The sequence below is a fragment of the Cyprinus carpio genome, chromosome B10, assembly GCF_018340385.1.
Source record: "Cyprinus carpio isolate SPL01 chromosome B10, ASM1834038v1, whole genome shotgun sequence".
Lineage (NCBI taxonomy): Eukaryota > Metazoa > Chordata > Actinopteri > Cypriniformes > Cyprinidae > Cyprinus > Cyprinus carpio.
In genome coordinates, this window is record NC_056606.1 from 16,452,096 (window position 1) to 16,479,791 (window position 27,696).

The 27,696-nt window shown below is 35.9% G+C and overlaps 1 protein-coding gene across 13 annotated transcripts in view; it reads left to right on the plus strand.

Annotated features, from left to right (window-relative positions):
- nbeaa (neurobeachin a) overlaps positions 1 to 27,696 on the plus strand; it is a 114,320-nt gene that overhangs the window by 31,365 nt on the left and 55,259 nt on the right. For all 13 annotated transcript variants that reach the window (XM_042732872.1, XM_042732873.1, XM_042732879.1 and 10 more), the window contains exons 2-6: positions 19,981 to 20,212; positions 23,182 to 23,282; positions 23,689 to 23,784; positions 24,823 to 24,944; positions 26,754 to 26,880. In XM_042732872.1, the coding sequence (XP_042588806.1) occupies positions 19,981 to 20,212; positions 23,182 to 23,282; positions 23,689 to 23,784; positions 24,823 to 24,944; positions 26,754 to 26,880 (678 nt within the window). The remainder of the gene's footprint in view (positions 1 to 19,980; positions 20,213 to 23,181; positions 23,283 to 23,688; positions 23,785 to 24,822; positions 24,945 to 26,753; positions 26,881 to 27,696) is intronic.

Sequence of the window (27,696 nt, forward strand, 5' to 3'; positions counted from 1 at the left end):
TGTATAATCTGCTTTTGAGCGTTGAGTGCTGTCACTTACTTGGATTGAATGTCACTGTATTCAGTGCCAGTACAAATTGCTCTCTGATAAAATTGGACCACAATGTACCACTGAAAATCACAGTTGAACTAATCCGAGTATTAAAAATCAAGCCCCCTTTTGGCATGGTGTGGATTGTTGAGTGCATGTTTTGAGGTTCAAAAAGAGAGCAGTTATTGTGTTTCCAAGTCATTTCCTAATACTTGAAAAGTTGCCCATATTAACACTCATCTAGCTCATAATTGCCATTGGCTACTAAGGAACCTATATTAGTCATTATAGTTTATTTAGTGTCTGTTCATTTCATTATTTTAGTATTATTTAAATAACACGATTGTATATATTAATATTTTGAATTAACTTTTACTTTTTTAATTTTATGTTTTCATTTTAAGTGTAGTAGTTCTGTTATGTGATTGTCAATTTTATTAGTTTGCATTTCATATTTCTAGTTTTACTTTTAGTCATTTAAATACTTAGAATTATTTTATTTTATTGTAATTTTATTGCCAAGACAACATTTCATCTATTTACATTTTATTACTTAATTTTTATTTCAATTAAAAAAGTTATTTTTAATAGTTAACAACACTGATAGTGATTCATAATTTACTAATTGTGCAACTTCTCTGCAGTAAATTGCCCCAAGCCATTAGTTGTTTCCACAACTGAGGCCCCACTCGAGTATCAAGACTATGAGCAGCGGAAGCTCCATGCAGAATCTTCCCATGTCCATCTTATAGTCCATTCACAGCCCTACAAGACGCCTTTGATGTTTTACCACATCTCAGGAGCTTGGTGTGATTTTTGGAGCACCTTTGATCCAGACCTTGAAAGAACTCACCAGTGCCTAAAAGCCCTACCGTACAGAAGGAGCTGTGCAAAAAGCCCAGCTTTGCTTTCCTTGTGTGGGTGTGTTTCAGTGAGACAGCTGATGTAACGTGGTTTCTTCTCTGCGTTTCACCTGTGTGCTGTGGCTCTGTGTGTTCCTGCTGACACACTGTATGAGATCACATCCAGGCGACAGAGCAAACAGCCTCAGGACCCAAAGGAGGGGAAGAGAAGAAACTAGAATTTTGTTTGGAAGAGAGAATTGGGACAGACAGATGTGTAAAAGTGGAGTTGTTTGTGTGTGGGTGTGGGTGAGAGAGAGAGACACTGCCTCGCTGCAGTCTCAGAGGAAGCTCAACAGTGCATGTAATGGGGAAAAAATACTTGTTTTCAGAATCTGCGTGAATGAAGAAGAGCATCGCAATAGACCTTCTGCGGCAAGCGTCCTGCTAGCCCCACTGGGTGATAACGAGCAATTTACAGTTTAATTATGTCTCCAAATAGATCCAGCTGCACGTTTGCACAGTCACCTAAGCATGGAGACTAGTGCTTTATAGGTGGGGCTTTGGTAACAAAGCACCGTATTTAAAGGAAGTCATTATTTCTTCATCTTATCACCGTAGTCTGTTCTGATTGTCTGGAGGATGTACACTTCTTTGATGTCTTGAAAAGGTTACATGCTGACTGACTGACATAAAACTGGCTAAATTTGCCAACCGTATTTCACATCAGTCGTGTCTATCAAATAAAGTCAAAATTAAGGTCTATCCTATTCTGGTTAACTTGCTAATAATGTCTGTTAGCACAGTGATAGAATATAATACAAAAGCTTGAGACTTTGGATTGTGTCCTTACTAACTGTTTGACGTTTTGGAAGACTTTTTCCCTTTGTCCTTCACCTAAACATTTACTGTAACAGGTGATTTGTCTCACTCTATGACCACATGCACCACAATACCCATATATTCTGCCATTTGTCATAACCTGAGAGAGGTTGACAGCATAACATTACTGGTTTAGAGAAAAAGAAAAACCCACACAGCACATACTAGTGTTTGTCACTTAAATACTCTAGTGGTTGACTGATTTTTTTGTTTTGTTTTTTGTTTGCTTTTTTTGAGAGCAGGGTGTTTGTTTTATAAAATTATGTTATGGAAATTATATTTTATTTTATTTTATTATGTTTTCATCTGCTTCACAATTTCTATATCTCGTGCTTTAATAAAAGGGGTTTTTGGGTAGTTTTAGGGTGAGGTTTCTGATTACTGTGGTGCATTAAAGGAATGACTGGAGCTTGCGGTTTGGGGCCTTAATGAATGGAAATTTATACAATGCATCAAGGTACACATTCCCCTCTCTTTCTTTCTTTCTTTCTTGCCATCACCCCCTCTCTTTTTTTTTTGTTCTCTCTTTGCTTTTATATTGTTAGTAATAGAAAGGCAAACATTGTAATACTTTTTCGTTTGCCATCAGCATTCAGCAAATACGCTTTTACATCATTTATACAAATCTTTGAATGACTAATGAACATCTAATTTCATAAACCTTGCAAACTTAGTCGAATCCAGCTGTGAGATCTTATGAAGTGTGGATGTGTGTCCTGCACGATCGCGTGTTCTCTGTGTGACGGTCGGTCCGTGTGAATTGAATGCTGACAGGAGGTGAGTTCAGCTTCACTGAAATGTTCGATCGTCAAACTTTAAACTCGTGATTTCAAATTATGCTGCGCTTCATGCTTTTGACCAATGTCATATTCATGTCATTTTCACTGTGTGCTGTATGTAAAATGAGTGTTACCTTGGCTTTATTTGAAAAAAAATTTGATTCCCAATGCACACAAACTTCCCAGAATACTGAGTGCCCTGTTGGTTACAGTGTTTACTTCCTTTTTATTTATATTTTTGTTAAATATTTGTTTATTTGTGAAAAATACTTTGTCACTTAAAGTATAAGCATGTTTATTTTACACATTTATTTTCTTACCCATTTCAAATTATTTCAAATTTCTTAAATACAATGAATAAAAATGATTCATTGAATTTGCTAATTTTTTAAGGTAAGCGGTTGCAATCGATTTATTTTAGCTACATAACTTACAATTGTTTTATTATTATTAAATTTAGCTAAAATAAATTGTTTGCAACCACTTACTGTACCTTTAAAAAAATTTGTATAATTTTTTTCAGTGACATTAAATAAAATTATATCGGCTTCATATCGGCCATCGACCACCCTGCTTTCCGAGATATCGGCATCGGCTGTTAAAAAACCAATATCGGTCGACCACTGACCACTTTTTCCACTGAATTCTAAGTTTAAAATCTCACAATTGCAAGTTAGCTCTATTACAGTTTATATCTCAAAATCATATTGTCGATGTGGGGAAGACCTCAGATGTGGACAGCATGCTTGGAACTTACTGTACCACATCACAGAAGGGTTATGTAACTCTTGCACTGGATAAATGGAATGTATGTAAAAAAAAAACATTTGTGTAATAGTTTCATTACAGCAGAACTAAATGAATTTGGCCACTCTTAATTATATATAATTCTGTAAATTGTGTATGAGCTGTGCAGTAAACCCTCTCTCTCTCTATCTCCATGTGGATTTGTGTTCAGTTCTTCATGCCTGGCTCGGTTTGGGGTCTCAGGAATGATTGACAGGTGTGTTCTCATGCCTGGAGGGCAGACGCCCTGTGCTCAGTGTGTAATCAGGCCTGATTGGGGCCTGCTGATGATAAAAGAGTGTGTGGGTAGATCCTCTTGGCCTCCTCTCTGTCTCTCCCTCTTTCTCTTCTTCATTTTAGTGAGTCATCCTCATACATTCCTCATTTTTCTGTCCAACATATCTACTGTTATTTCATGCTTTCCTCTTCAAAAAGGATTTATAGATGTGTTTGTGGGTGAGCGAGTGTGCGCTTGTGCACATATTCACATTGAGAGCGAGAATTCTCCTTTGAAGATTTTCGCCAGCATTGTAGATACATCACAGAAGTCAGTATGTACTGTAAGTTATTGACGCTGTTATGTGAAATGTGCAATAAAGAACTATTTTTGCTTTCTTCAGGTTGTAGACCACTTAAACAAAAAGTCCAAAAAAACAAACAAAAAAAACCTTTGACATCTCTCATTGTTAAAAAACTATATCAAATAGTAAAAACTTATTAAAATAATTATTTTTTAAGATTTGTTTTATTAAGAAAATAACATTAAAAATGGTTTTAGTGTTACTTTGGACTCCATCATTATTAAAAACATCAAATAATAAAAATAATTATTTAAATATACTAAAATATTTGCAGTATAAAATACAGTTGAAGTCAAAAGTTTAAATATACCTTGCAAAATCTGCAAAATGTTAATTTTATTTACCAAAATAAAAACTGTCAAAATACAGTTATTGTTTTAGTACTGACCTGAATAAGATATTTTACATATTACATATAGTCCACTAGAGAAAATAACTGGTTCAAAACTCATATGATTCCTAAACTATTACATGATCAAAGGTTTAAACATTCAGTCCTTGATTGTCCTGCAGAAGCTGAAAAAGCTTTGATTTTTAGTGGTTGACCGATATGATTTTGAGATTCATCTTTCACACTGAGGACATGGGGGATCATATGCGATATTACAGGAAGGTTCAAACATTCATTTTTTAAATAAAAAGCTGTGGTTGACCACCATAGGCCGTTTCGGTGTGTTTGGCATTTTTTAAAAATATTGTGTTCGTGGCCGCGGCCAATAAGTTTTTGTGCTTGGCCAATGTGTTCGAGGCGGGAGCAGTGCTTACATTCTCCCTCCTGTTCACTGTCGTCATTCAGTTCTGCCTAATACAGATATTAGTCTGTCTAATAATCAGATAGAACTGTTGAACAAATGAGTTAAAAGGTATACAAAAAGTATTATATTGATTGATTTATATAATTAGTAACAGAAAGGCAAACATAATACTTTCTCATTTGCCGTCAGCATTCAGCAAATATGCATTTCATTTAAACAAACCTTTAAATAACTAATGAAAATTTCATTTCACAAACCTTGCAGACTTAGTCGAATCCAGCTGTGAGATCTAAATAAAAAAAAAATAATAATAATAAATAAAAAAATACTTATATCGGCCATCAGCCATCCTGCTCTCTAAGATATCGGCATTGGCATTGACTGTCAAAAATCCAATATCGGTCGACCACTAAAAAGCATGCATTTAGAGCCAGTATCGGTCGACAGAAGATAATTATCACATTGATACTTACATGTTTCCCAGAAGACAAAATTAGTTAAATTAACCCTGAGCTTCAAATTTGAAAAGTTTTCACCTTCTTAATGCATCGTCTTTCCTTCTGTAGCATTTTAGAATAATGTGACGTGAGGTGAGCTCTATGATGTCAGCCAGCTGTGATGTCACCCTTTTATTTGAAGAATGTTAGACTGACACCTTTTGGTTGTTTGGAATAACACTGGAAGAGTCTTTGTGTGTGATGTCTGTACACCTGACAGTCAGACAGGTGTTCATGCCGAAGCGCGTGGGCCGTGTAGCGTGAATGTTCAGTAATTACTGTGCGACGGGCACGATGTGGTCTTATTCTGCACGCTGAACTCAACAGCCCCACTGCAGATGTAATGAACAGGTGTGCTTAATATACATGACCCACCTCTGGGAAACTCAGAAGACCAATTACAGAGACAGAGAGAATATCACCTGCTTCTGTCTAAAAACAGCTTGAGTTTTTATCTGTTTTTGCAGAAATAATGTTTCTTCACTGTTGCCAGAGTCGATTGTACAGTAATTGATAACCTTTGCGGCCTTTGTGTTGATTACCACAAAATATGATTTTTCTAAAAAAATAAAATAAAAAATAAATAAATCATGAGGCACTTTAATTTGAAGTCGGGCCAGAAATGTGTATCTCATAATCTTATATAAGCACTTGTGTTTTTTGAGCTTTAAGGTTGTTTAAATCAATATTTTTTTCTTTACACACTCATAATGTTTACATCTTTTGGCTATAGTGTATTATAGAAACAGTGAGTACATTTACGAATTGGCGCCATTAGCATTGTTTGACAAGTATTTGCTCGCAAAATCCAGTCATTTCAATAGGAATCCCAACACACAGGAACTTTGCTGTAGATTTCGCAACTAGTTCAAGTTGGTCTCAGGGATTCAGCACTTTGACAGAAAGCTGCTTGGTAGATCAAGTGATCAACAGATCAAGTTGCTTGATTTGAAAGTGACTTCAGAGTGAGCTGTGCTTGACCTTTTTGCTTGTGAAATTTTGCATGCTGAATAAATCAAGCTGGATTTTATAATAAATGCTTGCAGGCTCATATGCCGCTTTCTCTGTAACTGAATACTGCAGTCTCACAAACACACATTTCTATTGGGGATTCCTCTCTCTGTCTTTCCTTCTCAGTGATTTCCTCCTGTCCCCTGCTGATACATTACTGCGGTATTCAGCGATCAGGAAGGACATTATTTCCTCTTATCTGAGAAACGTTGACACAGCACCAGCAGCAGCAGAAGCATTGTGTGTTTGTTTGCTTCTAGGCCTTCTCCTCTTTTTTTTAATACACAGCAGATGAAGGTGCAGAGCAGACACTCATAAAGCCTCAAAAGCAGAGCGTTAGATAGTGAGGTAATTAACCTTGATGTTGGGGCACACTCTATTTGAGGTTTGAGGCGAGAGCGGTTTCTATTACTTTGAAAACAAACTAACAGGGGAATAACAAGGATGGGCTTGCCTGCTGAGTTTTGGCAGTTTTCCCTTTTTTTGGTCTGGGTACACTGTATTGTTTTTGGTTTATCTTCAACTAGGTTTTTACACTTTATGAATTTGTATGAGTTGCGTTAGCCTGCACAGAACTTGCCGCCATGTAAAAGAAAAAAAAACTTGACCATGATGCTGAAGTAGTTAGATATGTGTGGGACTTTAAAAGTTACACTTTAAAGATGTGCTTAGGGTGAGGGAGTTAAAAAAAATTGTCATCAAAGACAAAAGAAGATCTTTTAAAGAATGTTGGGACCCAAACAACATTTGACCCCTTTGACTTTCATTGTACAAAATGTTTAAACGTTAAAAGACTAAAACTGCCATCTGGAAATAAATCTAAATCTCACAAAAGCAGATTTAAATCTAAAAATGACAAAAGCACATAACACAAATACTAAAAATGAAATAAAAGTATTCAAAATATTAATAAAAACTATAAATAATACTAAAATTAGACTGCATACAGGTTTGTAACCATGAGGTGAGTAAATGATTAAGTAACCTTAAATATTTGCAGTAGTGATACGTAAGTAATCATTACTCCTCTAGAAACAAAAATATTGTACCTGGTTGGTTATTCCCAGGTTTGTTTGTGAATGAAAGATACTCAGTCCTAGATTTAGCTGCCCACACTCTTTCACTCACATGATGACGATGATCAACTGTGGCATATTGATTGACTGCGGCTATACTTGAAAGCGAAGCAGAAAGGGTGCAAGGACTGCATTACCCAGGGCGCTTTGAGAGTGAATAAATGACCAGATGGTCATCCAGACAGGATGCGGCTTCTGCTCATGAAAACCTAATCACAGATAACAAAGACACTCTCTGCCTTTCTCATTGATCAGAACATGTGTGTGTGTGTGTGTGTTGACCTGACAGCAGGAGATTGGCTCCTCTGTTTGTCCTCGGCCTCTGACGGCTTGCGGGTGTTGACACTCTGCATTTGCAGGAGGTGCCAAGGGACCAAATGGAGAGCCAGGGAAAGGTTCAGACAGAAATACGCCATCTCCCCTGTGACAGGCCAAGAGGTTATCTGTTGGGCTGGGCAGCTGTGAAGAGCGCAAAGAGATGGATTTGCATTGGCAGAGAAGGGAAAAGAGGTCTTACTGGAAGATATGGTGAGGGACGCACGATCAGGCAGGCAAACAGAGTTAGTCCAGTACAAACACACACACACACACACACACAAAAAAGAACAGGAAATGAGGTTATGTATCACTTACCATGAATTGTGCATGTGTCCTACATGGCAGTTGTCAGAGATAGAGGACAAATGATTGAGCCATATGTAGTGAAACTTGAAAATGTCAATAATACTTGGCAAAAAAAACAATTTGTAGAGTTGAATCATTATCCAAACCGTGACGTTTAATTAGTTTTGACTGTGTCTACGTCTATTTTATGTGCACAGCATAAGTTACAACAAGTAAACATGTCAGTTGTGCAGACGCTAGGGCTGGGTTGACAATATCGATTTGTCAATTTCTCAAGTCTTCATTTTGATGAACTGGTATTGATTCTTGAATCCCAAGATTGATCTTTTAGTCTTCACTGTTTTCTGTTGAACAGAAAACAAAACTTTGCTAAACATTATAGTGTGCTTGCCATTCAATAATCACAATAATCTTTGTGCTTTGTTACTTTTGTTAAGGACCAAAGTCTCTGCATTCAATTTTATCACAAAGTTCTAACAATAAATGCCATTTTGCCGCTTTCTAATGTGGTACAACAGATTGCTGTCTTCCGATCATCTCTTCCAGTTTACTACAAGTTATAGTACAAAATAAACATGAATAAGCATTGAAGGTATGTTGAAAGGTACAGTACAATATACTGAAATGCATCATGTCTCATCTAATTGTTCAATCAGTGTTTCAACCATAGAAAGACACCAATTAAATGGCTTGTAAACAATGTCATGTATCGTTATATTTACTCAGGAAAGAAAATTCAATATCCATAAACAAGAAAAAAATACTCTTGAGAGGAGAATTTTGCTATATATATTCCCTATTTTACATATTAATTGTAGGTTTACTTAACCTGTTTTTTTTTTATGTATTTTTGAATAAATCTGTCATGAAAATGTTTTTTTTTTTTTCACAGCCACTATTTAAATGTTTGTATTTCAACAAGGAATTGTTGTAGAAAGATAATTATGGCATAAAAAAGTTTGTAATTTGATTTTTTAAAAAAAAGTCTTATTTTCTGTGTATTTGTAAATTTTTTTTTGAAATTTCAGTCCATCACTAGCCATATGGTATCTTGGCCTTCTCGTCATCCTTTAACCCCTTGTCTCTCTGAGCACCGTCTGCTCTGACCCTGTAGTTCTTTTTTCCAATTTATACAGAAAAGCCAGTTGTTTAGCAGTGCCCTTGCAGCCACCCACAACACCCATTCTTCATGTCTTTTTAATGGCGCAACTCAAAAAAAATATTTGTCTAGTCTCAGTGCAGACCTCAAACACCAATAAAAAACTTGATGTGCAATATACTGTAGTTGGACCAAAACCAAATAAAGTCAGTGTTATGCATCTGAAGCACTTTATCATTACCCCTCATACTTTTCTCACCCTGTCTGGTTTTCCTCCTCCTCCTGCACCACGGCTCTGAAAAGCTCTTCTCCTCTGGCGTTAAGTGTTTAATCTGTGATCTCATGTCTTGATTCAGCCTGAACAGCACAATGGGTGCAAATTACCCCAGGCAAACGAATACGTAATTAGCCCACTCTGCCTTGACACTCAGCTGCTCGGGCCTTTGAAGGCCTAGATTAATAATGCAGCCCTTCAATGGGCCTTTGTCCCATCCACAGGCTAATGCTTGCTAATGGCTAACCAGCCGTATGCTGGTGTCCTCTCACCTCTGACCGGTGTGCACAGGGTGTGCATGCCAGCTTGAATGCACACACTTACTGGATCACTTGAACTGAGTTAATACAACAGGTATTCACAGATTTCGGCAAAGACTAGAATATTGTAATCATGGCCCACTACATTATAGTTTTACATACAGTACAGTTTTTTGGTCCATTTTTGTTTACAGGTTTTTTGCCTCTAAAGAAATATTTTCAAATATATTATTTGTATTTTATGTATGTAATTTAGTTTTAATGTAATTAAGTTTTGTGTTTGGGTGTGTGTGTTTTTTTTTTTTTTTTTTTCTTGTTTGTTTTAGTTTCTTCTTTGTAAGTATTCAGTATTTTTTTTTTTTGCTCACAGATTTACTGCCTCTAAAAACGTAAAACATTTGTAATGATTATTTTGCATTTCATTATTTTCTGTTTTGTGTTTAAGGTTTTTCAAGATTATTTTTTTTTTTACATTTTTACTTTCTACTTTGTTTTTTAAGTTTTGTTTGTCTTTTTTAAATTTTATGTAATATTAATATGTATCTATATAATGCTACTTTTAGTATTTATTTTGGTAGTTTTTTTGTTTAGTTTACATGTTGTTTGCCTCTAAATGCGTATTTCATATGTATTTTCCATTTTGGTTGTTTTAATTTCTTTAAGTTTTTATTTTTTATTTTTTTTAATACAGGTTCTTTGTCTCTACAATTATTAAATTTTTTATGTTAATTTTCCAATTGGTTATTTTATTGTTGTAGTTTTTTATTTGTTTACAGGTTCTTTGTCTCTGTAAGTATTTTTATTTTTAATGTCATTTTCCATTTATGGTTGCAGTTTTTTAAGTTTTGTTGTAATTTTGTTTTGTTCACTGGTTCTTCATCTTTCAATTACTAAATGTTTTTGTTGTTGCTAATACCTTCGTGGACCGCGTGCCAACATATAGTGCCGTTAACACTTCGGATGTCCCAAGTTCGAGTCCCGGCTCCCAAACCTTTTATTTATATTTTATATAAATCAACTTTTATATTTATTTATTTATTTTTACTCTTAAGCATTCTTGAATGTGGAAGGGAGGGCCATTGAAATGCATGGAGCATATGACTCTTTGCCATATGTCTGTTGTCCCTCATTGTCATTCGTGGTGCTTCTGCAGGAAGTTAGTCTCAAGACAAGCATGTTTGTTTATTATTAAAGCTGTCATTCCACTGACAGCTGTCCTCTCAGCATGGCATTTCTTGTTTACACACAAATTCTATATTCCTCCCTCTCCGATGATTTATCAACGTTCAAGTTTATTCATTCAGAATGCCTCATTAAATCACCTTCCTCTGGCATCTTTTTATCTCTCAAGTCCTCCGTCCTGCTGAGCCGAAATTACATATTCTTTCCGCAGAGTGCGTCCTACTGACTTCAAGTCACCGTTTGCAGTCATGCCTATCTCTCTCGTCTCTCTCTCATCACTCTGTCCCAGCCTTCTGAACATAGATATCACACATTCGTCTCTATAGAAATTCTCTTCCCATTCCCCAAAGCTGTGTGTGCCACCTATCAGGGCCAGCCTCTGAGAATTTACATTTAACGCCTAACCCAGAGGAATGGATTGATGACCTTTGTGGCGCGTTGTGATAAAGAGAGGCTGAACTGGTGCGATGGGGCCGTGGCAGGGAAGCCACAATCTCGAACAGCGCATTATATAAAATAACGAATGCATTCTGCGAGTGGCCAAGAGGGAGATAGTGTAAAACCAAAACAGCTGCACTGCACAACAGATGGTAAGGCCGCAGTAATCCTTCTAAGATCTCAAGTGCAAGCAATTGAAAAACGCGATGAGAAAACTAAATCTGAAAATGAGTGGCCTTGTGGTGGCTGCTCTACTGAAGAATATCTCTCAGCCACAGCGCAAGTAAACAAACTCAGATAAGACCTTAAGACTAACAGAAGAAAGCTCACTCTGATCTGTAATGTTTACAGCCTCATTATTTTTGCTTTTCCTACTTTAGGAATATTTGTTTGAGCTTACGCTTCTGCTGGAGCCACCAAATCAAAAATGTCAATTTAAGAATATTAATGTGAGGATTACAGTATGTTTCTGAGATTAGACAGTCCCTTGGTTTACATAAATGTGCCACATCTTATTATTAAGTAATAACTGTCTTTATAAAAGAGATAGCTCACCTAAAAATGACAATTCTGTCAATATTTACTGACCCTCATGTTTTTGAAAAATGTCTCCATATTATTTTTGGCCATAAACTGAAGGTCAGTGAGGTTCAGTGTTGTTTTGAACCTCGCTGAATTTCACTGTGTGGACAAAAACAGTTGAAACAATCTTCAAAATATCTTCTTTCGTGTTCTGCAGAGGAAAAAAATTGCAGGTTTGAAACACCAGTAAATGATTTAGATTTTTGAACTTCTCTTTTTAACTGAAATAAATGTTTCTCATTCGAGTGATTATGTAATTGAGCAGTTATGTAAGAACCAGGGTTATTAGTTAATTAAATCTAAAACCATAAAAATCTTTAAAGTGAAATCAAATCTAAAAAAAAGTTAAACTTATTGTATTTCTGCTACATATTTATTTAGTGTAACTTCATCTACTAAAACTAAAATTGAAGTAAAAATTAACAAAAGCACACACACACATATAGACATAAAAATAGCAAGAAGACAAAATAAATATGTAAAAATAAAGACTAATTAACAGTATTTATTAAATATTGCAAATATTATTAAAAACTACAATAGTATCTCAGTGATACTAAAATAATGCTGAGTCAATTCAGAAATGACCTAAGCGAATGTCAGAGGTATCGTTTTCTCAGTAAGGTCACAGAATCCCCATCCTTGTTCAATCTAACGGCGGGAGACTGCAGCGTTCCAGCGACTACGCCGACGCAGAACTTCGTGCCAAACCCTGGAGAAACCCGTGCCAATTGCCGCCTTCGCCTCTTTTGGCTCAGGCCTTTGTGAGAGGATTGCTAGGCTAGCAAGTGCATAATTACTTGCTCAGTGGTCTGTTGGAACAGGTTTCCTCACACCTTCATTCCCTTGCACCAAATGAAGTATCTTTTCTGAGTCCGGCGGTAAATTAAACTCCAGGAGTCATCAGGATGCAATGCACTTACATGATTCCCTGTTCCATTTTTTTTCTTGTCAGAGATTCTTAATTACTGCATCTAAAGATGTTCAGTAGTAATTATGGAATATTTAAGAATGTAAATATTAGGATTTGATCGCATGCTCAGTCTCATGCTCTGGTCCCTAGATATAGCTTGGATCCCTCCAATGTAAATTTGACTGGGTTGAGTTATATGATGAAATTTGTCCCTAATTTTGAGCGACTGTAATAGTGAGGCCTGCTATATGCACTCCAGGGATGTGTGGTGCTGTTAGCTCTGTGAACATCATTCACTGTCAGAAGAAAGCAGAGTGTGCTCAACAGCCTGGCCAACTGTGAAGTGAGGCTGTCCCTGCCAGTGCCGCGGGCAGTTTACGCCTCTCTTCCACAGACCGCAATGCTAATTGCAGCGGTTGTGTTGTGCTGGGTGTGAGCAGGGACAGTCCTGTCTCAAGAAAGCAGATGGCAGCACAAATAATGTGTCCGTAAGAATAGCAAATCTCTCAAAGCATTCATAACAGGCAAGAGAGAGTTACACAATAAAGTTAGAAGCTATGCTGTAATTAGGAGCTCCATGCATTCTTCAACAATATATCAGAATATTCTTATAATCCAATTAGAGTCGGCTGTATGGTACATGCATTTCCTATTTTTTTCTTTTTTCTTTACTTACTAGTAAATGCCTCAGTTTGAAATGTTTGTTACAGTGGTAAAAGTGAAAGAGTGACTCAAGTGTGGTAGTCACATGGCAGATGAAGGTCTCCTGCTGTTCACTATATGATATGCGCAATTCATCCGGATCCACCTGACTTTAAAGCACCGTCATGCCACAAAACCAATTACCTTCCTGTGTACATGGTGTGTATTTAGAAAAACAGGATTAAAGATTACTACAGCAGTACTTTCATTCCCCTTTTGTGTTTCGTTATTAATGTTAATATTATTGAGTTGAATAGGGTTATTGTTCTTTAATAAATAATAAAAAAAAATTCATAATGCTGGTTTTTAGTATTTAAGTAGAAACACTATTGTTCAAAAGTTAGGGGTCGGTATGGTTTTTTATTTTTTATTTTTTTCTCTGAAAGAAGTCTGATGCTCACCAAAGCTTATTTGATCAAAAATATGGTAACACAGTAACATTGTTAAATATTAATGCAGTTTTATATAACTTTTTAATTGTAACTTGAACTTTTTATGTTAATGTAATGTTTTAAAATGTAATTAATTCCTGTGATGGCAACGCTGAATGTTCATCAAACATTACTCATTTATTTATTTATATGCATAATTTATTTATTGTTGTCAAAGTTGAAAACAGTTGTGCTGCTTAGTATTTTTGTGATTTTTTTTTTTTGTCATACTTTTTCAGGTTTGTTTGATTAAATATAAAGTTCAAAAGAACAGCATTAATTTGAAATAGTTTATACACATCTTTGCTGTCACATTTTGATCAAATGAATGTGTTGCTCCTGAATAAAATTATTAATTTCTTTCCAAAAATAAAAAATAAATAAATACCTTACTAACCCCAAACCTCTGAGCGTTAGTTTATATCCATAATATATATTTGAAAGGATTAGTTCACTTTCAGTTTTCAGTTTCCTGATAATTTACTCATAACCATGCATTCCAAGATGTTCAAGTCTTTCTTTCTGCAGTCGAAAAGAAATTAAGATTTTTCTCCATATAGTGGACTTCACTGGGAGCTGATGGGCTGAAGGTCCAAATTGCAGCAGCTTCATAGGGCTCTACATGATCCCAGCTGAGGCTAAGGGTCTTATCTAGCGAAACAATCGGTCATTTTCTAAGAAAAATACAAATTTATATTCTTTCAGTGCTCATTTGTCTCTGTCTGTAATATGGAGAAAAATCCTGGAATGTTTTCCTCAAAAGCCTTAATTTCTTTTTCGACTGAAATGGAGTGAGTAAATTAACAAGATTTAAAAAACATTTTTGTAAGTGAACTAATCCTTTCACACTTTTGTAGTTGGCTTATCCACAAAATATACATTCATGCCTCTGAATTGGGTGGCTTTTTTCTGGGTTATAGATCTTGGCCTTCTTCAGAGTAGAGCAGTTTGGATTGAAAAACAATGCCAGTGTGTCTTATGCTAGAACATACAGCTTTGTGTCAAAAAATAGTGGAGGACGGCTTAGCAATATTTCTTTGTGTACAGAAATCTTCGAAATGTTCTCCCCGCTCTGTCTCCTTCTCGTCAGATTGCTCTGTGTTTGCGTCATATCCAGTGTCATGGTTAAACATTCTTGCACTAGCTCAAGACCCACGTAACTCCTACAGCAGATTTCTCCAGTTGTATACAGTGAGCGCTCTGTGTTTCAGTCTTGATCTGTACCTGCTCTCCTTTGTTGCTGCCATGTCATATGTTTAGCGTGGCACTCACATTCTCAAAATGGACTTGGATGTCACGGTGGATTGTCGAATAGATGGTTGCCAGGCAACCTGATATGTTAGTCTATGCAGCATCACTTATTTTCAGTCGCTCACAGTTGCCCCTTCTATCATTGTATTTGTCAGCGTGTAATCACAGTGCCTAATTAAAGAGTGTGTCGGTAGTTTTTAATACAGCGATTTGAAATGGTCTCATCTTCCTCCGATACACCAGGAGAAATGAAGACGTTGAACTATTAGCTCGTAAGGTTTCCCGTACTCTAATTGGGATCCTCGATGGAAAAGAGAAATTCAATAGGAGGAGAATTAATTCTTGCTACCTCAAGGCTTTGGCCTAATTTCGGCTAATGGATTCTGTATGGCGGCGATCAATGCTGGTGAACTGGCCCTGCCTTTGTGTGAATGTGTGGGCAAGCAGAGACCAGTTCACTTTCAAGCGTGTCGTTTTTTTGAATAATTGGTTCTCTACCACATTAAATACAAATGTTCCTCAAAAAGCGTTCCCCAACCTGAAGAAAAATCAATCAATTAATTGATTAACCACCAACCCGGAGACATTCATCTGTCGCTGGCATGTGCTTTACTACATTCATCGCGCTATCTGTTGAGTAATTTAGCACTTAAGAGCACTTGTGATTTGCTTCATTTGCCCACAGTTGTTTTTCAGCTCCTGTGCAAATCACATTCTCCCTCTTTCATTACTGAGCTTGTGGCTTGTTTCATTGCGAGATGAATTAGCTTGCTTCCAAACACAACTGTCTGTCTGGATAGTAACTGATTATTTGGAGTGGGTGGGAGTAAAGGAAGGGGGCCCAGTGGAAAAATAATTTGTTGCTAACTGCTTTAGTGCTGCAAGGAGTGTAATCTCTGCCAATGAGTTAGCATGTCATATATTAGCATACAGCTAAAGCTCTGGGGGCTGAAAATCAGCCTTTGCCTGTTAGCACATCGGGTACATTTTGGGATGACTGTGAGACAGTGTGTTATCTAAAACATATTGTAATAAATATTATTATATATAATAAATAATAGATACTGTAAATATGTTTAGTTAAAGAAATGAATGTTTTCATTAAATATATTTCTTTACTTCTGCATGAAAAGGTCAAATAGTTCAGTTTGTCCGTTGTGGTACATGTGAAATGAAAATGTTTATTGATATTTTTATAGTGTATGATTTTAAGCAGGAAAAACATCACAAGTCATTTTTTCCTCATTAATATCATATTGAATACCATAGAGACTTGATATGCAGAAACAAATGTAAAAACAGAAACAACACCAAACAGGCATTCATTTCCCCCAAGTTCCCTGTTAAAATGCTATGTTAATTTTAATATATTTTTAAATATTTAAAAAATACTTTATTTCGTGTGTTGTTTTTTAATATTTGTTGTGTTATATTTTATTTTTCAATGTGCAAAAGCAACTGTAAGTATACTGTAAGGTCATTAATAGGTATTTTTCCAACACAAATCTTCCTTGCTATGTTTCTCTTTTTTATGCTTTATTTGAATGCTCAGTTTATATATTTATGTTAATGCTGAAGTGTTTTGTATTTTATTCTTGATGTTTAATGTGCAGAGACAACTACAAGTATTCAAGTACTTTAAGTCAGTTATTCATAGTTTTTCCCTCAAATATTCCCTGCTGCATTGCTCTGTTTGTTTGAATGTTTCTTTGCTTTATTTCAATGCTGAAGTGCATGTATTTTTTCTTGGGTGCTCTTACATCTAACATTCCTTTCATTGCTTCTTTTATTCTGTTCAGATTTCAGCATCATATTAATGTATAAACATCTGATAAAACCGCAAATTGAGAAAAACGTGAAATCATTGATGTCTCAGAGCATCTGCTGCATGACGTTCTAACATCAGACAGGGAATGCCTCGGCACTGTGTTGCGGATGAGCAAATGTTCTAAAAATGCAATTTTCCAGATAAAATCGACACATTGGTCAAAGATGTGGCCTGGTGTGTAGTGCATCTGGCTCGGGTTGTTTCCTGATCCCATCCGCCATGTCTGCCATGATTAACTTAAACAGATAAAGTCTGTTCCCACTGTAATAAAACATGAGCGTAGTGGTGAGGAGATTGTGAGCTAATGTGCTTGAGGCTGTACCGCGCTCTGTCTGATCTCTTTGTTACAGCTCCTGCATTCTGCTGTTGCTTAAAAATAGTCTTTGACACCACTGCCAGTGTTCAAGGGTCAAAAAGAAACTCTAGTATTATCCTTGATCTTTTGTGTTTGGGCGAGTCTGTTTGATCCCATAAGCGGCATGTATAGGAGGTAAACAAGTCTATTCTTGTTGTACTGCATCCTTGTGTGAAGAGTACTGATTATGTACAAAATGTTAATGTTTGGAGTTGAAGACTTTATGTTAGGCTATCTAACTTTGTGAATTTCCACATGCAAAAAAAGTGTTTATTTTGTTTCCCTGTTAGAAACCATTTGCTTGAAAGCTTAATTACGTTTTTTTTGTTGTTCACTAAACTGCCCATGATCTCTCTGGGTTTCAAAGGCAATTATTGATGAGTAAACATCTCGTAATTAATCATCTATTCGCTAAAAGCCTCTGGGAGTGATGAACCATGACAAATCAATAGGATTGTCATCCCTGTTGTCCTTCTGTTTGCACTATATGGATAGTAAATAGTTTAATGGAATGATACCGTGGAAACACTTGCGAACAAATCGTATCTCAACCGTCTGAAAAACAGATCATACCAGCTTAAATCTCCTTAACAAGCCTTTCATAAAAGCAGCACATTGATTATTATTATTATTATTATTATTATTATTATTATAAACTACATGTGATGTAAAGGTCCTTGCACACGGAGTCCGAAATTTTTGCACGATAAAAAATAAATAAAACCTCAAGTTGGTTCAATCATGTTTACACACTGCCTCCGAAAGTGTTGTCCATAATAAAATTTGGATCAGGTTCGATCTTCTGTGTTTCTCGCATCCGTAGCATGCATTTTGAGAGGAAAGGATGACGAATACGACAAAAATGAAAAAAACCCATACAAAAATTTTGGACTCAGTGTGCAAGGAACTTGAGTACAAAGGGGATGGTTACATTGCACCTTTCATTCAATTGACTTCCATTTGTACGCATGCAAATGCGGCAGACCGGAAACGCAAGCTCGTGCGAAAAGTTTTGCATTTTGCTGCGTTCCAACTACGTTTAGTACATTCATATGCTACTTGACTAAAATGATATAATGTGTAGTTAATAAATTACACTAACATTAAGCTACCTTTAGCCGTACCCTAGAGTTGGATCACTCTCCAGCTATAAAACAAACAAGTAAATAATTAAATAAATAAGCATGATAATATCATGTATTGGCGATTTCACAGGCTTACGATCGGACAATATGACTATGGAGCAAATCGCCCAACACATTGTGAACTAAAGTAAACTATCAAGATTCTGTTACTCCATAATGACAGTTGTTGACCTAAAGAAGAACAATGACCTTAGAAGACAGTTTATGCTAATGCTGACGAACCCTGCGGCACTGAGAACACAATTAATGCATTCTGACATGTTTGAACACAGTGATGCATGAAATCAAATTTGCATGGCTAGAAGCAATCATATACTTGCAGAGAAGACTTTATAAGGCTGGTATATAGTGAATAAAACCAGTGATGGATCTTAAACTTGATGGTCTGATTCAAAAAAGACCCCTGCTTTACTCAATAATGGTAAAGTCATGTTTAAGGTCCTCACATGGATAATAGAAATAATCAAGGTGAATGTTCGGTTAAGGTGAGTGGCACGGGGCAATTACATGTGCTAAGGTTATCGACGGCCCAATTACAAAAGGTTCTAAAGCACCAGAGCGTTCCCAATCTGACTTTATTGGATGAAGTGTGAAAATCAATAGTTCTCCTGCACCCTTAAGGAAGTTCTGCACCTCAGCTGCACACCGAAATGTAGTTTACAGGCATTTCAGCCTTTATTTTCCAAATCACCTGCTTATTTACTTAGGGGTTTGGTGTTTGCATGGCCAGGAGCTGGCCAATTCCATGCCTGTTGAACTGCAAGACCGATGTTGTTGATTATTGTTTGCTGCAGAGCAGGAACGACCTCTGATTTGTTCGTTCCTTTCCTCTCCAGTGTATTGTTTGAGAGGTAGAGGGGTACGTAAGTGTGTGTATGCGGTCATTATGTTCTTTCTACCCCGACATTAAATGACCCTCTCAAATCACAATCATTGTTTTTCAGGCTGAGAGAGCTGCTCTCTACAGAAGCAACCTCAAAAACTGCTCTTTTAATAATTCTCTCTGTATTATTGGTTTCCTTTGCTTTTCTTCCCACATTCACTGCGCTCTCAAGACCTTTCCAATTGCCTTTTCTATTCAAATTAATAATTTATTCTCTAATTTCATTATTTTTGATGTCCTTATTACTTTGGTCTGTCCATCTCATCCACCTTCTGTCCTACATCAATCTCTCCCATACCTATTAAATAAGATGATTGAATAATTAAATTAAATTGTGGTGATTAATGGCACTGTTTTGTCTTCTGTAGTGCTGCTTTACAGTCGAAAACCAATTATAATTATAACTGAAATTATTTTATTCCTGTTTGAATTTTGTGTCACTGATGCTGGTTTTCCTGTTTATTACTACTGTATAAAGCTGTTTTTAAGCTGTCTGTATTGTATAAAATGCTCTATAAATAAACTTGAACTATTCCCATCCATTTATTTATTCAATCATATTAAACACCTTAATATACAAAAACTTACCATAATTTTTTTCTTATCATATTTTGTCAGCAATATATTTTATATAATATATTATGTATATATTTTGTTTAACCATGGTCTGTGTCACCATTATGTGTTTTATTGAAAATATACCATTTGTAAATGTAAACATTTTCCTCAGTAATTTCATTTGTGACTAAGACTGGCTCTGTCTTTCTTTCTCAGCTGGTGGGTGGAGAGTTCGACCTGGAGATGAACTTTATCATCCAGGACGCGGAAAGCATCGCCTGCATGGTGGAGCTGCTGGAGCACTGTGACGTCACCTGCCAGGCGGAGATCTGGAGCATGTTCACAGCTATCCTGCGGAAGAGCGTTCGCAACCTACAGACCAGCACAGAGGTGGGGCTTATCCAGCAGGTGCTGCAGAAGATGAGCTCCGTCGACGACATGATTGCAGGTGAGCTCTAAAGTAAAGCATCGCGAGATGCTTTCACAGGATCAATGTTTTTTTGACTAGTTATTACTAATCAAATAACAATAAATAGTAAATTCGAATAAACTATTATAAATAAAAAGAATATCTGCCCAGTAGGGCTGTGCGATTAATCGAAATCGTAATAAAATCACTATTTGAGCGTGTGCAATTTCTAAATCGCTTTATAGCACGATTTTCCACAGTCCTGACCTCCCGCAGTATGCTATCCGATCCAATCAGAATGCAGTGCACCTAAGTGGAGCGCGAGAACAGAACAGACTGGGCATATGCCACACTGTCTGTGATGCATATTTTTTCTGAGCCCATGTTAATGGTTTAAACCGTTCACACTGCACACGGTAAAAGATGTGAACAGAAAAGGTTAGAAATCGAAAGGTGCGAAAAGAATGAATATCTAGCGCTTGAGTATAGAGAGAGTTGTGAGTGAGTGAGTGAGTGAGAGAAGACATGTTTTAAGTGCGCGCACTCTCTCCGGACGAGAGCAGCGTGTATCTGAGCACGTGTGTCTGGTTTTGTGACAAAGCAAAGGAAATATGCGTGCCTGTTGCTTCTGCACCGCATACACATACTGTATACGCACTGGAAACGGAGTACGTGTGAACCTTGAGCACCCGAGGCACCGCTACAATGAGCTCTATGACCAATGCATGGCAAAAAAAAAAAAAAAAAAAAAAGCCCTGGACACGGGTTTTATTTTTTATTTTTTATTTTTTTTTTTTACCATATGTCTAGACATTTTGTTTGACATCTTTACTTCATGATTATTTTGACTTATGTCTGTTCTAGAGGCATGTTACAACTTTTTGATAAAGCTCTCATTGGGTTTTCTTTTGGAAATATGTTTCAAATTTATACTGAATGCATTTATGACTGTAAAGCATGTCTGTGTGTGTCAAAATCGTGATTAAAATCGAAATCGCAAAATTGATCAAAAAATCGTGATCAAAAATTCGTTTTTGTCCATATCGCACAGCCCTACTACCCAGGGCCTTCAAAAGGTAGGATAACCTGGAATCAGGAACATTGTCCTGGGAACAGTGAATAGTGTAAAAATATTATAGTTTATGTTGTAATTATTGTTATTGTTATTATATTTTTTGTATTAGCAGTAGTATTTTTAATAACAACAGTAATAATAAACATTATTTTATTATTTTTAAAACATTAAATAGCACAATAATAAATAGTACAATTGTATAAATTGTATACATGTATTATTTTTGTTTTTATTATTATTAATAAACACTATTTTAATATATTATTATTATTATTATTATTATTATTATTATTATTATTATTATTATTATTATTATTAAAAAGTAAATAATAAATATTATAAATATTGCAATAAATATCAATTTGTTGTTATTTTATTATTCCTATTATTTTATTCTTATTTTATAATAATAATAAACATTATTATTATTATTATTATTAAAAATAAAAAGTAAATATTATAAATATTACATAAGAAATATATATTTTTATTATATTTTTGTATAAGCAGTAATAATTTAATATTAGCAATAATAATAAAACATTATTTTATTGTTATTAAAGAATATATAATAGTACAATAATAATAGTATAAATATTACAATAAATATAAATGTATTATTGTTTTTCAATTTATTGCTTTATTATTATTAATAATAAACATTATTTTATATATCATTGTTGTTATATAGTAAAAAATAAAACTGTAAATATTGTAATAATATAAATATTAAAGAAGATATCTGTTATTATTATTGCTATTAATGATACACATTATTCTAAAAAATAAAGCATATTTATAATAATAATAATAGCATTTTTAGAGTATTACAGCATATTTTGGTGGTTTTGGTTGTATGTAAAATAAATGTCTTAAACTCTGCCTTTGTCAACCAGTGTGTGGTTTATTTTCTGTTAGTTTGTGCATCACAATTAATAATTGTTTTACGTGTGCAGTGATTTTAAGTTTATTTTTTTCCCCAATTCTGCTCCCTCTCTTATAGCGTTTATGCCACATCTTTGTAATTAAGCCTTTTCATGGTATACAGTCTATGCCTATTCTGAGGTATACCCCACATTTTGTCCTGTGCCCCCTGATTTCAAGGCACTTCGGTTCTGATCACGTCTATTGTTTACATCAGTGCTTTCAGTTCAAAGTCAACTAAAAATCCAATTCACCAAAGAAAAAAGAATCAGTAATTTCTGTGCTAATCTTTGTTGTATCACATTCCCGTTCCAATGTTCCGATCCTCTATGATTTGGCTCCGTTACGTTTCAGAAAAATAGGTTTCACTGTCTCACTAAACCGCTCATTGTGCATTCTGTGTCCAATATTTCTGTGTAATTACGATCAGTGGACCATGGCCGTCGTTTATTGCAGGGGTAATGTGTAAAATTGGCTCTGTGAGCACATTTGGGAGAAAGCTTCTTTAGACAGATCCACATGTTAGAAAATGTCGCTGCTAATCAGACTATTAGTTCTCATACGCTTCCAGCTTCTGTCCATTTTTGACCAAATTTGTGGCCTTTGAGTGAATGGAGTATAACTGGGTTATTTTCAAAATCAAATTACAATGATATTACGCCACGACAAACATCATTGCTGAGGGGTTGTTGTTTTTCTCGAAATTAGATTATTTCATGTCTCGCGCAGCGCTTTAAAGAGCTTCTAAATTCATAACGCAGATGTTTCGCAAATTACATCAGCAGACGCTTTGACACCAAGCCATTACGGCCAATATGTGAATGAATAGACTTGCGTTTCCATGTGATCTGATGACTAAAGGAGCCTCAGGAGAACATGCGGTAGATAATGTTCCAGCAGAAAGATAACGATTGGCTTCTTGCCCCAAGTGACATCATCCTCATGAGTCGGCAGTTCTCTGCACCGATAATGCTGAGTCATTTTGTTCTCTTCTTTCTGTCTTCCTCAGATCTCTTAGTAGACATGCTGGGGGTCATGGCCAGCTATAGTATCACAGTCAAGGAACTGAAGCTGTTGTTCAGCATGCTGAGGGGCGACGGAGGCGTGTGGGTGAGTTTTCTTGCCCATTTTCCACTAACTGGATGCTGTGGCTTCGGTGGCTGTTAAAAATTAAAATAGGTTTTGGAAGCTCATAAAAATCTGCTGATCATTAGCTAGACCTCCAACAAGCCCAGCCAATGATCTCCTGTCTGCCAGTCCTCCCCATGGTCGCCTCGGTTTGTGGTTTGTCTGATGGACGGGTTATTGATTGGCTCAAGTAGTGGTTGCTTTGTTGGGTCGTTGATAAAGGTTACTGTTAAAATCATAAATTTTTGACTCTCATGAACGTATGCATCTTTTTCTCTGTTTTCAAAGTCTTCTCTCATTATGACACGTTTTCTTTCATCCCTCGCTCTCACTAATTACAATGTCCTCTCTTAATTGTTCCCGTCCTCCATGTGTCCTGTGCCTATAGCCAAGACACGCAATTAAGCTCCTGTCTGTGCTGAATCAGATGCCTCAGCGGCACGGCCCTGACACCTTCTTCAACTTCCCAGGACGCAGTGCGGCGGTGAGAATCTCCCACACTTTTTAAAATAAGACGTAGGCTTTATAGGTATGAGCATAAGACACGTGTTAGATTTATAGAACACCAACAATGATAAAAAATCATTTAAAAAGAGTATTCTAAATATTCTACATTTTTTCTGCACTTTGTCAGGTTAATATGCATTTTTTATGTGCAAGAATTTAAGGAAATTAGTGCTTTTATTTAGCAAAGGCTGCATTCAATTGATCAAAAGTGACAGTAAAGATGTTTATAATGTTACAAAAGATTTCCATTTCAAATAAATGCTGTTCTTTTGAACTTTCTATTCATAACAGAATCCTGAAAAAAAGTATCACAGTTTTCACAAAAATATTAAGCAGCACTCCTGATTTCAACATTAATAATAATAATAATAATAAATGTTTCTTAAGCACCAAATTAGCATATAAGAGTGATTTCTGAAGAATCATGTGACACTAAAGACAGGATTCATGATCTGAAAATTCAGCTTTGCTGTCATATGAATAAATTAAATTTTAAAATATATTAAAATAGAAAACAATTGATCAAATAAATGCAGTCCTGCTTTTAAATACATTAAAAGATCCTAGTAGGCTTTTAAAAAGTAGTGAATCTAAATTATATATTTATGCATACTATATATATACATAGATACACACATACATATATACATAGATAGATAGATAGATAATTCATGTTTATATATATACATAGATACATATGTACTTTTATATATGGATGGTTTGATGTATACTTTCACTGCAAGGGCATAAATGTTTTCATTTTGTACAAGCTGAGAGAATCATTATCTCAAATTATCTGACAGTATTGTCTGTGGTAATCAACATTATGCCACAAATGCTGTTATTAGAGCGCAAATTGTATTTAACCCAGAGTATTAACCACTGTACCAAGGTCGATTTGTACAAAGTGGTCATTTGATTATATATCAGCTTATTCTGCCAATGTTATTTTCATTGTTCGTATGATTTTGCAAATTTGCATTTTCTAATTTCCTTGTGTTTTGCCCCCCGGCAGGCCATTGCTTTGCCACCCATTGCTAAGTGGCCTTACCAGAATGGATTCACTCTCAACACATGGTTCCGAATGGACCCCCTCAATAATATCAATGTAGACAAGGATAAACCATACTTATACTGGTGAGTATAATGTGTGTGTCACATTAGGATGTGCAGAGGCAATGGTACGGCTTAATGCTGACCAGTCGTCAGTCATTAAAATGTAAATGCCAGGACTGATTTCAGAGCTGAAGCTCTGAGCAACCTACACCAACACCTGTGAGCCTCAAGCTTCTCAGCGTGGTGGAAACATGGGAGATCTGTGCATATGAAATATTATATTACCATTTCTGTTTGAAGTGGTAAGTGTCTCTACAGGGCTGGCCCACAAGAAGAGATTGCTAATTTAGGAGTGATATGCCCTGCCCTATTTTCCAGTTACCAAGGAAAGCCTGCCGTACCAGAGGGCAAACTGGATAAATTCACAAAATTCCTAAATGTCATAGGAGATTCTCTAAAGAACCTCTAGTTGTTTTTGAAAATAAACCAGCGTTCTAAACTAGAGATGCCTTGCAGAGTAGCCTTGAGGATCCTTGTTAGTTTTGACCTTTAATTGAATGTTGGTGCTACACTTTAATGTCTTATTCTACTCTTCTGTAGCATTTCATTCTTTGGTCTGGGTTACTTCCACAAAAACTCTCGTAATCCCCTTCAAGATACCCAGAAGTACCTACAGTACTTGTGGAGTGCAGTTCCCATTTTGCTCGCTGTCAAGAGAACAGATAGGATGATCTGTTGGTTTACTGTGTTGAAGCTTGCAGACAAGTCCAGCAAAATGAGTTCTTAGTATACATAGGTGTAATTTATTTTACATGCAAATTTCCTGTATCTCAACATGCCGCTAACTGTGCCAAGGACACGAGTTTGATTCCCAGGAAAGAGACATACTGTAAATGTATGACTTGAATACACTGAATATATTGGCTTTAAGGATGCCCTGAATTGAATATGCATGTAATATGATTCAAATGAATAAAACAAATTCTTCAAAAGAAATGAATTTGCACACGTTTCTACAACATCACTTGAATCACCAGGAGGCCTTTTTGAATATTTGTAACAGCTAATAAAGTATATCCTCCATGTTGGAGGATATACTTTATTATGTGATACTCACATTTCACTGCTGGTTATATATGCTCTATATAATCGTGTATGTGATGAATAAAAATCCAAAAAAAATCTTGAATCTTGGGGTAACAGCGTTTGCACACTATTGAGGGGGGAGACACTGAAGGTACAGATTACCACTTCAGAAGTCTGAGGGCCACTGACCTCGCTTAAATCAGCATGTAATCCTGTTTCCTGTTTCTGTGTTGCCGTGATGAGCTCAGCATAGAATTATGTAGCCGTGTAGGCACAGAGCGAGAGAAACAGCACTGCTTTGAGGCCCGACTGATAGCCAGTCACCTTATCGACAGCAGCCAGCGCTCACAGCAATCTCTGCTGCCAGTGACTAAGTCAGCCATGTTTGTTTTCCCGCCAAGAAAAAAGCCTGACATTCTCCCTCCATATTTTCAGTGAGTTTTCACATCTGACTATAAGAGTTCAGTTTTTTTTTTTTTTTTGCAGAAAACATGTTGAAATCAGATTGTTCTGTAGCATGGCCTGAATAACAAAAGTGTTTGAGTTGTTTAAGGCAGGGCAAATAGAAGATGAAAGAAGATTGTAAATAAAAGATGCGGTGGTTTTTGTTAATTCATATTGAAAGAAAAACTGTGGAGTGAGCACACTTACATTTAAAAATGTGAAAATATTGTTTCAATGTCTTTTTTTACATTTTCGGCCTCATTTTGCCATTTCTTTGCCTCTTCTTTGCCTCCTTTCTTTTTTTTTTCTCTTGTTTGTTTTTTTTTTCATAAAGTTCTTTCTCTTATGTTTTTCCCCTAGTTTTCGAACCAGCAAAGGGATTGGCTACTCAGCACACTTTGTGGGGAACTGTTTAATTGTGACATCACTGAAGTCAAAGGGGAAAGGCTTTCAACACTGTGTGAAGTACGATTTCCAGCCTAGGAAGGTGAGTTTTGACCTGTCTACACACACAAGTAGTACACTGGAGGGTTGGACAGTGTTAATGGGGTTATATGACGTTGTTAATTTGTGTTAATTAGAAAATGTATTTTTGTATTTGGTGTAGTGCAGTTTAAGGTTAATTTTATTGAACCTTTTGTTTTTGTTTTACAAAAGATTTAAAATTTTTTTGTTTATCTGTTAATGATATGTCGTTCCAAACCCATAAAAGCTTTGTTCATCTTCAGAACACAATTTAAGACATTTTGGATGAAAACCAGGAGGCCTGTGACTGTCCCACAGAGTTAGTTTCATTGTTAAGGTCCAGAAAAGTATGAAAGACATCATCAGAATAGTCAACCGTAATGTTATGAAGTGACAATAATACTTAATACAAAAATAAAGAATTTATTCAACAATTCCATCCTTGTGGCTCGGCTGATACAGAAGAGCATACGCATCATACGGTGATTTGGAGAGACACAGAGGAGATTGTTGACAAAGGAATTGTTGAATAAAGTTGTTATTTTTTTTTTCTTTGCTTACAAAAAGTATTCTCGTCACTTCATAATGTTACGGCTGAACCACTGATGGCAGATGGACTATTCTGACGATGTCTTTCATACTTTTCTGGACCTTGACAGTGTAACTTACTTGGCAGTCTATGGGACAGTCACAGGCCTCCCGGTTTTCATCCAAAATATCTTAAATTGTGTTCCAATTTAAGCTTTTACGGGTTTGGAACGATATGGGGCTAAGTGATTAATGACAAAATTTTCATTTTGGGGTGGAGTATCACTTTAAGCGGTTTAAGGTGGTTTAT